Source organism: Aplidium turbinatum, chromosome 9 (assembly GCF_918807975.1).
Source record: "Aplidium turbinatum chromosome 9, kaAplTurb1.1, whole genome shotgun sequence".
Classification (NCBI taxonomy): Eukaryota; Metazoa; Chordata; class Ascidiacea; order Aplousobranchia; family Polyclinidae; genus Aplidium; species Aplidium turbinatum.
In genome coordinates this window covers 16,786,680-16,797,475 of record NC_137480.1, presented here as the reverse complement: position 1 = coordinate 16,797,475, position 10,796 = coordinate 16,786,680, and the positions used below count along the sequence as shown (strand labels likewise).

Sequence of the window (10,796 nt, the reverse complement as noted above, 5' to 3'; positions counted from 1 at the left end):
AACAGTAGGCAAAAGATGCGATCTGAATAACCGTACAGTTAGCTTTTGAGATGAAAACTGACTATATAGAATTATACATAATGCCCTACCTCTACCGCCACAGAACTTTTGTCATGTAAGCGGAAGAGCACAAAGTAGCCTAACTGTTGAAAAAAAAAGAATAATGCACTGGTTTGAACTAAACTGCAAACACACAACGAGTATATTTAAAACGGTAGCATACTAAAAATAACATGAAATATCTTGTCATCACTCTATCAATCAAGCAAACAATATCTAATGTGTTTATTGCAATAAAAATATGCAAACTAAAAAAACACACAAGTGCAAAGTGCTTATAAAAGTTAAAAACTCTGATTGAAAAGTAATTTGACAAGTACCTACCACTTTGAGATGAAGACAAATAAAAGTTGTAAGCCATTTAGTGTTAGCAAGCTGAAGTTTTTTTGAATTATAAAAATGCAAAGAAAAAAGTTTGCCTTTTTTGTTGTTATGATATGAAGAAAAAGCAGAAAATTAATAAAATGAATTTATAGAAAATCACATTAATAGAAAGTTTGATAGTATGAAGTTTCACTAAGTTGTACAAAAAATTATGAGACAATATTTGCTACGAGATTTCCACAGAACAAAAACACGAGTGACAGGACGACAACATAAGTATTTAGCATTCTTATGTCCAAACCTAACAACACAGTTTGCCTTCATTCTGTGAATAGTGACACTACTAGAGTAGTTCAATCGTTAGTCCACAGAAAGAAACGTTAACTGCAGTAATACAAATGTGCTGAGAATTGTAAAATTTGCAATAGCAAGCCATCAGTGGAATGTGGGCAATTTTTTGTTTAAATAAGACAACATAAAAAGATCAGTAAGGCAAGAATTTATACTGCAACCGAAAACAAAAAACGTTTCTCGAAAGTAAGAAAGTTATTCACTAGAAAAGAAAACACAACATAAAGAAAATGTGAACACACGCAAGCGAAGGCATTAAATTTACCAAAAATTGGCATTGAGTTGTTTGCTTTGGTTGTAGTACAAAGTAAAAACAATACATACATCGAAAGCATTTAGTATTGGAATATATTTGGTCTATTTTGATGTGCAGTGACATTCACTCCATATCTGTTACACCTTTAATTGATTGCAATCAAGACGTAAAGAACAGCATTACATTTACTCAAAGTTTCATCATTTTACAGTCGATAGACACATACTCATTTAAATAGTGCGGTTAATTTTATTAAAATATGATTCTATATGAAGTGTTACCACGGTGATTGCCAACGCATGAAACTCTGACCTTGGAATGCTCGGATGCAGTGGCAAGGCGACGGTTATGCTACAGTGATTCTAGGAACTATTGAACATTTTTGTTTATAAGTTTTGCAATCTATTGTTGTGGTATGTTTATTACATCTTCGTGCACAGATGAAACTATTGAAATAAACAGCATTAGTGATCAATTGCACAAATAATTGTTAACAATTTCAGCACTGAAAACCGACGCTACGTATAAGATACTCGGTGCAGTGCAATCGCTTGAAGAGTGGGTAGCTACGGAACTATTGCAAAGTGTACGTAGAAAACAATGAAAAACTATGCTGGTGAGCAAAAGACTACAATATTTCACAGCACAATTGATATTTTACACAGTAAAAAACAAGACATCTTGAAGCAAGAATCAGCATTCAATTTTTATGATTTAGTTTGTCTTTGATCGTGCGAGAACAATCATGGTCTGCTCTTCTCACTATAAGCGAGGCTCCTGGAACAAAACACGTCTGCTTGAAAAAGCTTAAAGAAAAAATGTTAAGCCTATATCTACGCTTGTTCAGCCTATATTTCATTAGTTGCAAACACAAATGCTTTGCAAATAATTAACGTGCTAAAGGAATAATGTCATCTGCGCATTCTTTTCTCTATTATTACTTTACTTTTCAATAGGCCTTTTATAAACATTATTGCATAGTATACCAAGTATTGTTGTGTACTGTAAAAAAAGTTACGTCGTCCAGCTCAAATTAACGTGCAATAATTGTCAGATGCAGACTATAACTTGATATGTTAAGCACAACAACCAAGTAAGCTAATAAGTCACAAATGCATGAATGAGGAATGGCAGTTGTTATGTTGGTCAGTCGGTACAACAGGAACAATGGGTACGATTTTTCGTGCAATATTTCAGCTTTTTTGTGGCGATACCTGGTGTTGATTCTGCAAACTTGAATACAATAATAGGAGATGCTTTGAATTAGTAGGCTATGCGCTGCGCATACATTTCATAAATCAAAACTTTGAAGCTTTTTCTCGAGGAAAAACAAACTAACAGCACATATAAAGATGGCCTTTGTTTTCATAACTAAAAGCGTGAACAAAAATGAATTCCAAAGGAGCCTACCCTTTTACGGGCGTGGAAGTGAAACTGGACGTCTGCGTCCATGAAGATGAAGTGCAAATGCTCCTCCTACGACTAAGACGACTCCTCCAGCAGAAGCAACCATCGGAATAAAGTAATCTGATGAAAATATACAACTCCTTTAACTGTAAATAAAAATAAAACGTTTTCTCCGAAAGTAGTTGGATTCTCCTTTTGTTTGTTGTTCAGATACGTATCAATGCATCATACCACAGCTTAGAATTACAAACCGATGGTCACAAGAAAATGCATAAAGAGAATTCTTGGTATAAATTTAAAACATTGGAATGTAATTTTGAAACTATCTTTTCGACATACAACATTAAATTGCTTAAATAATTACACAAGTATCAGTTGCTTCAAATTGATAAATCGCATCATTAACATACGATTTTTCTGTGACATCACAAAAATATTTACAGTCAATGTACTGAAAGATACCACCTTTGTTGTAAATGTTAAGCTACTATGAGATGTGTCTGTTTAAACCTGTGTCAAATTTTGATTTTTCTTTTCAATATCTTCATAACTATGTGCCTGTTCAGTGTTTTCATCATCTCCCAATTAAATTTTTCTCCTTGATTGTTCTGTTTAATGCTATAGTTGTTGGTTGAGCCAGTATTTTGGCAACTTATAGTTTACGACTGGTAAAGCCTTTTTTCTTCTTTTAAAACTAGGAACAGCCATATTTTTCTTCATTCTGTAAGAGCAGCACAATATATCCGTTGTTCTACTAACTTTAAGTAAACGTACACAGAGCTTGACCACGACAACAAGTTACACAAAGTAATCAACAGACGGACTATTACTTGCTTAAAAATAGATTTGGACACATTTCCTTGTGGGCTAACATTTGCACTGTTTCAGAAAACGCTAACACCTCGCGAGACCTCTTGGGCATCTGGAAGGCCTTAGATCAGATGCCAACGCCGACACCCATGGCGCAGCAACCCTAGCCTGGGATTACTCTACTGTCTACGACGGACAATCTACCAGTCATCAATTCAGCCAAAATATTATTGGATTGCTTAGGTAAGATGTCCAGCCACAAACTCTTCATAAGAAACTCTTCACTTACTCACCTCAAGTTCTTCCGGTGACTAACAATCGCCTACTCCTAAAGTTGTGTTAGCTGCAATCAAATTGCTTAGCTCTTTAACCGGAACTATTTCCCTGCAGCACACTAGATGGAACGTACTTGGAATCAGGAGTAGTGGTGTACCTGTTGCAAGCTTAGTGGCTATATACTTCACCCTTTCACTGGACCTATGTGGTTGAGCCGAATGCCTGCCACAATCGCAATTCATTGGGATAAAGGTCAACCGACTGCTAGCAAAAGTTTTTATTGCGACTTGGGCGAATCGAATTGGCATTCTTCATCAGTCTGCGAGAGCGGCGCCGCAGTGTGGAGCGGAGTGTGATTTTTGAGACTCCAACTCCACTCCTACTTCATGAAACCAGACTCCACTCCAATCCGACTCCGAAAAATGTTATCATTTTGGACTCCGAATCCACTCCACTCCAAAATCAAATTCTGAATCAACATGATACTAGCCAATGCATATAACACGAGATAGCTGAGGGTATATAAATCTTTGACCGCTTCAATAGCAAGTAAAGGTTTTTAGTGGAGTGCACTTACAAGCATTACGCTCAGTCGAAAATCGTGGGGATAGGTTTTATTTTTTCTACAATAACAGAACTTTACTGGACTTATTTGATTTAACTAAAATGTAAAGTTGCTGAACTAAACTCCGTATTCACACTACTCCGAAACTGTTGTGAAAATGAAACTCCTAATCCGCTCCATTTTCTGAAAATCTAACAAATTCCGGCTCTACTCTACTCCATGCTCAACTCTGCGGTGCGATAGAACAAATTGCTTACAGTTGATTGCCCCGTCTATAAAGCATCCAATGGGTGCATGGTTAAGCAGAATGTGGTGGCGTTTTCTTGACTGTGCTTGTCACCATCTGCCTTTAAGTGTGACACAAGATCTTTCTCAAATGAAATCGTTATCTCTATCGTAAATGTAGCATAACATTCGAAATGACTTTTTGTGAATTTATTCACTCTTGTTGAAATCGAAGTGTTCAGAAATAAGCTTCACCAGTGTTGGTAGCGGTAAAGTAGAAAATTAGCAAATGAAACCTACCCAAGAATAACCAACCTGTAATTACGCTCGACGCAGCAGAGCCTTCATTTGTTGCGAAATCAATAGCTTGCAAAGCCAACAACAACACAATTGCAGTGTATAGCAACATAATTCCTTTGGTGCGCCGCTGTGTGGTACCAAACACTGAAACAAATCTACTTTCAACTCAGAAGATCTTGTTTGGAAATATTACAAAATAACCGATGTTTTTTGTACGTTGTGAACTGGCCGAGGAAGAGTAATTGTTTAGCCTTAGCGGTTGCAAATCTATGATTACCAAAACATCACTTTTTACTTCACACTTACATATAAGTCATACTGTAGCAAGTATGCAAGGATTTCTAGCAACAACAACAGTAACAGCAAAACCGGCAGTTTGATCTATATTAACAATATTTCAACAACCAACCTGTGGATGCACTGGCTGAGGTGGTACTTTCATTTGGTGCTAAATCAACAATAATTTTGAAAAGTTAAAATGAACACTATTGTAGTGCAAATAACATGAATTCTATTGGCATCAACATGATATAAAATATAAGCATGATATAAGCCTATATACAACAAACTTACTAACAACTCAACACCCATACGCTATTGCACGATCGCAAATGTTACTCATTAGAATTTCAAAAGATAGGTAAACTTTTTTGTTATTTGCACAGACAACGTCACATAAACATTATAACAACGCAAGATTTTCAAATGCAATGTAGCCCACTGCACACTCATGCAATGCATGCCACTAATGTTATGAACTGCGGTGACTCCAACGTTACAGTGTTGAGTATAGTTGGCGGGACCATTAACTTGACAGTACGTGAGACTACATTGACTTTATTTTCACAACTTGTTAAGAGCAAGATCAAAATACAAGTATGTAATCTTTCAAAAAAAAAGTATAAATGTTTATTGTTTCAAATTGTACGCATTTATCTCTTTAAGATTAAAAGTATACCCCACACAACCACAGAATTTTCAGAATTGAGTAGTCCCCTGAACAAATTGAAGTAAAATAGTTTCCCCAACAAGTAAAATAGTTTTGCCAACAATATCCAACTTTAGGGTATTTGTTACGCCACCCGCAGTAGGCTTAACAGACTGCATCACAGAAAAACTAAAGTGCAATAACTACACATAATAATACACAACTGTGGCCTGAATCAAACATGCAAAATATCAAGTCAAACAACCGAGAAATTTATATTTTCGAAAATCAGATCAACCAGTTTTCTTTAAACACCCCTTGATTTATTGGAAATGGTAGCCTAAAGTTTTAATTTTTTATGAAGTTTGCTTGAGCAACAACCAAATATAGGCCCATTTCTTTCCAATTTCAAATCAACGTGCAATATGGCAAGAAAGTATTGAAAAGAACATTAGTTCAAACAGAAAAGAAACCACTCGTTGAAATGCCGATTGACCTTAATAGTATGACGTAAAAAGAGGAAGTTCAATTATTTTTTACACAAGCTTTTTTTTATTTAAACGTTAATTTATTAATAAAAAAACTTTAAAAGTATACCTTTCACGCTCGATGGCATCACAAGAGCCAAATTCTGAAACAGCAAGCACAATGAAATAGGTTAGAATCAAGAGATCACATGCAGTGACATGCTACCAAACGTTTCAAAGGTCTTTTTGGCAAAGATGTACTGCAATACAGTATTTTTTTATTAAAAGTGCATGGAGAATCAGCATGAAGAATCGCTAGCCTGCTGCTTCCTAGTTAGGAGATCCCCTATCCTTAATGGAACTCAATAAATGTACTACAGCATATTCAAGGTCACGCCAAGAATCTAGAAGCAAACTTTTGCTGACACTTATCGTTTTGAAACCAACCAACCTGATGAAATACTGTTTGTAGTCAGAGCCGCAGCTTTGTTCAGTTGAAGAAATATATCTAATGAAATCTCACTCATAGCCTGCATGCAGGGCGTTAAGAAGACAACTTGAACCTAGTAGCTACCAATGAGGTTCTCAGGCCACAAATAGAAACACTCTTAAAAAACGCAATATATCCAAAAATACGTGGTTTCTTCCCCTTGATTTCTTGATCCCGGGCCCCTTAGAAAGGTTACGAGCCAAAACAACTGTCCCAGGTCCGAAGTCCAAAAGTACCCTCATCTGTATATCAACGTTACTGCCTACACCTACATGCACTTGCATGTGTACATGCCTATCGCTATGTGTATTAATGCTCAATCTCATTACAGTCCTATGTGACAGAGACATAACTGGCAAGGACGAAAACGTCTAGCCAGCAGTGAGACGTCTGTTGCAAACCGGTCTTTTCCCACTCGCATTGACATTCGAACCTGAGATCTGAGGTGAGATTGGTGGTTGAGTTTAAAAAAAAATCAAATATTGTGCAAATTTTGCACAAACCATAGTGAAGGTGATATTTCTGGTATAACAAATCAAGTGAAGTCAAGATACAAGGACGCAACTTCAGGCTCAACAAACAGTTGTTCGCTAGAGGGGCATCATTTCTGCTTTAAGTTCTGGCTTACGTTTGTTCACTGCTTCGTGACGTCGTTGGCACGAGTTTCTTGATATTGATTCAATGTTAAATTAATTCTTTTTCCAAGTTGTACTTGTTGGCCAGCAAAACAAATGAATGAAAACCAAACCAACAGCAACCAAACTGTAATTATGCTCGCTGTGATAACTTTGATTGTTGCAAAACGAATGCTTTATAGAGCAAATATTAATAACATAACGGTGGTGTTATTAAAAACAAGTTTTCTTTTACACTGGTGTGAAATATCAACCCAAAACAAGAACGTCAAAAGTCGAAACTGTAGATGCTTTGTGCATTTGTTTGATAAAAAACCAATGAACAACTTGTGATAAATCATTCGAAAGGCAACAGTAACACTCGTAACTTTTATACAAGTTTAACAGAAAGCACTTTCCGAACAATTTTAAAAGTTACTTGCGATCTTATCTGGATATTTGAAACTTAACGTTTTATTATTTTCTTCAATTATGCAGAACTACGCTATAACAACTGTATAAAATGTACTGCTGCGGGACATATTTTTAAGGCAGTGGCTATTTGACCGGCTCCGGTCTTTGAATCTGAAACACTATTTGACCGGTCATGACGTCACTACATAAGCGCTTTTTTTCTTTTTCTCTTTCAAAGCAACAGACGAGAAGCGCCGATATAAGTTCTAACTTCAACACGTTTTCTTCAACTCAGTCCGTGGCGCGTGCGATACGTCTCCGGCTGCCAATCTAGAGGGGATGAGTTCGATACCATCCGGAAGCATTCTTTCTTTTCATTTTTTTTTTATCTAAATTTTGACCCAAAGCGCATTGTTGTGGTCAATTTTTAATTTGAGTGGCCTACAGCCCATTTTTTATGTCTTTTCAAATTTGAGTAATACTGTTAGAGTTTTTTTAATTTGCTGGAATTTGAGAATTTCTCTTGGTAATTTTCCGATCGTCATAAGTGAACGTGTGTTGCCGAACGACCCTACATTTTTCTCTAAAGTTAGTTATATACAATACTTCTTTAAAAAATGGTTTTACCAATATCATTTCTTTTAAAAGAACTAAGAAGTATTGTATATAACTAACTTGAAAACTATACTTGAGAACTATTAACTAACTTGGACTGTAGGCTACTCAAATTAAAAATTGACCACATAAATGCGCTTCGGGTCAAAATTTAGATAAAAAAAAAAATGAAAAAAAAGAATGCTTCCGGATGGTATCGAACTCATCCCCTCTAGATTGGCAACCGGAGACGTATCGCACGCGCCACGAACTGAGTTGAAGAATACGTGTTGAATTTAGAACTTATATCGGCGCTTCTCGTCTTTTGCTTTGAAAGAGAAAAAGAAAAAAGTGCTTATGCAGTGACGTCATGACCGGTCAAATAGTGTTTCAGATTCAAAGACCGGAGCCGGTCAAATAGCCACTGCCTATTTTTAAAGCAAAATATCCTGTCTGAAGTTTAGAAATCTTTATTTGCAATTTTCTAGAAGCCAAAAAACACATTATAGCCCAGCTATTTCGAAAATTCGACCAACACAGATCATCCTTGCAAACTTTTCTAGAATTTATTATGTTTTTGCCAATCGGCTTTCCCATACCGCCTATTATTATATCATATTATTGGCATGAGCAAGGGTGGATGCTTAACTTTAAAACTTTGAAGTGATGCTGCTTTCCGTTTGGTGCTGCTGAATTTGTTTGAACGTGTTATGGTGAACTGATTTTTATTTTTTATAATTACGTTGTCTTTGGTTCCTTGCCTTACGCTTCTTTGTGTCAACTAATGAAACTCTTTCTCTCTGTTTGACAAATCTTGGATCTGGTAGGCTATAATATTCAACGCAAATATTTATGAACTGGCTCAATCACGGGAAAACAGCGACCCGTTTTATATTAATGTTAATGTCTGTAGGCTACGTGTTGAGAGGTTAATAGGCTACGAGTCAAAAGTGAGTGACCATAAAGCAATAAAAAGTGAACAAATAAATCAAACTGTAGCCAATCAAAAATAACTAACCTGTACTAATGATGCTTGATGGTAGGGGAGTTTCAGCTGATGCTAAATCAAACATGTGTCGTGTCAGTATATTATAACTACTGTGATAATAATAACAGGTCTTCATTGTAACATTATACTGACTAAGGACTATACAATATAAGTCTATAACGCTGCACTTATGGCTGAAAATAAAGCGTAAGTGAAGTGAAAACAATAAGAATGAGAAATAAAACAACATTTCAACAACCAACCTGTGGTTGCATTGACTGAGGTTGCATCTTCATTTGATGTCAAATCAGTAACTACAAAATTTAACATCAATGTTATGTGACGACAAAGATGATGAATTTCTTTAGCATTGATCTAAACTATATCCGGTGCAAATTCTGTTGTATCGTTTTGAACTTTTTCAACAATAACCTACGCAGGCACACGTCCACGCAAAGTTTATCGAGTTGTCACAATGTTACATCATGGATAACTGTATGCAAATGCAACAAAGCAGAAAAGTAATGATTTTGAAAAAAAATCCATAAAAATGAGACAAGAAAAAACGTACAAGCCACGTTTGTGTTTTTAAAAGCGTTGTTTTGATGTCAAAATTGTGAAATTCAGCTTTTCGTGCCCGACAGCATCTCAAAGAAAAATTATGGTCAGAGAACGGATAGAAATAGAGTATAGAAATTGCACATAAAAGGAAGCTGAAGGTAAAGCGTGAAAAGATGGTCACACGCCTAGTCAAGCCGTACGTTGCATCAGTGGTCTTTTTATAGTATATAGTATTTTTCATTAACAAGTTAGAGTAAGTTACGACATTTAACAATAAGAGAGTCAGTTGTAAAGAACGATATTCACAACCACACATTGCTAATGGCATCGGTATACCCGATACCGACAAACCAGGAAATATATGCTAGGAAAACGTCAAAGTGGAATTCGCATGAGCTTTTGTTACATAAGAAAGACAACTGCGGGGGAGCGTCGCTACTCCTCACACCCGTTGGTCGACGTTGCCTTACATGCGAGAGTGGGAGCTCCCGATGTTGGGGGTCACCAGTTTGGCGTATGGGTTGTAGGTGGTCGAATAGTGTACGCTAAGCACTACCGACATGCGACTCCTAGCTCAGAAGGGGCGTTGTTCTAACCTTAACTCTTCTAGAGTGCACTGTCTAGTAATACCACACTAAAGTAAGCATTGTAGAAGTAGTATAATAATTCAAAGTGAACACAATAACATTAATTAACAATGGTAGAAGCTAATACAAATTAAGATCACCAGGGCAGACCAGGTTACACACACAGTAATATTACTTAATAGAATAAATGTCCTTAATCAATAGTCCAGGTTCAACCTTGTAGCCATGTTCCGATTTCCGAATATCATTTCTTTATTGTCTTTTGTGTATCGCTTTCCTTCACTTCCTTCACGTCCGATCGCTGAGTTGTTGTTTTCAAAAGTCCCTGTTTAGTATTCATCCGCGGCGCGAGCCACGTTCCAGCCTTGGCGACCTCTAGCGGACAGAACTATTCAGACGCAGGCAGAATTGTAAAGGGGAACGCCACATCACTTGGCGCCAGATGATTAGATCATGAGTAAACGAAATGATCAAACATTGACATGCTTCTTGGTGTTACTTCTCGATGAGGATGCCGGTGGCTCGGACTGATGCGTTTGCAGGAATCTTTATAACAGTCTTGTTTGTAGCACTAGTTTT

General features: G+C 36.6%; 1 protein-coding gene and 1 pseudogene across 12 annotated transcripts in view; one reads left to right on the top strand and one right to left on the bottom strand.

The window, feature by feature from the left end:
- LOC145776957 (uncharacterized) overlaps positions 1–10,796 on the top strand; it is an 868,661-nt pseudogene that overhangs the window by 434,689 nt on the left and 423,176 nt on the right.
- LOC145776920 (disintegrin and metalloproteinase domain-containing protein 12-like) overlaps positions 22–10,796 on the bottom strand; it is a 29,011-nt gene continuing 18,236 nt past the window's right edge. For 6 of the 12 annotated variants that reach the window (XM_082588145.1, XM_082588148.1, XM_082588146.1 and 3 more), the window contains 5 exons: positions 9,333–9,383; positions 9,100–9,141; positions 6,100–6,133; positions 2,402–2,518; positions 22–1,768 (listed from right to left, as the gene is read on the bottom strand). In XM_082588145.1, coding sequence (XP_082444271.1) covers positions 1,735–1,768; positions 2,402–2,518; positions 6,100–6,133; positions 9,100–9,141; positions 9,333–9,383 — 278 coding nt within the window. In that variant the 3' untranslated portion in view covers positions 22–1,734. Of the gene's footprint in view, positions 1,769–2,401; positions 2,519–2,918; positions 3,120–4,589; positions 4,719–4,983; positions 5,023–6,099; positions 6,134–9,099; positions 9,142–9,332; positions 9,384–10,796 lie in introns of those variants that run through there. The other 6 variants (XM_082588154.1, XM_082588151.1, XM_082588153.1 and 3 more) reach the window with 6 other exon arrangements.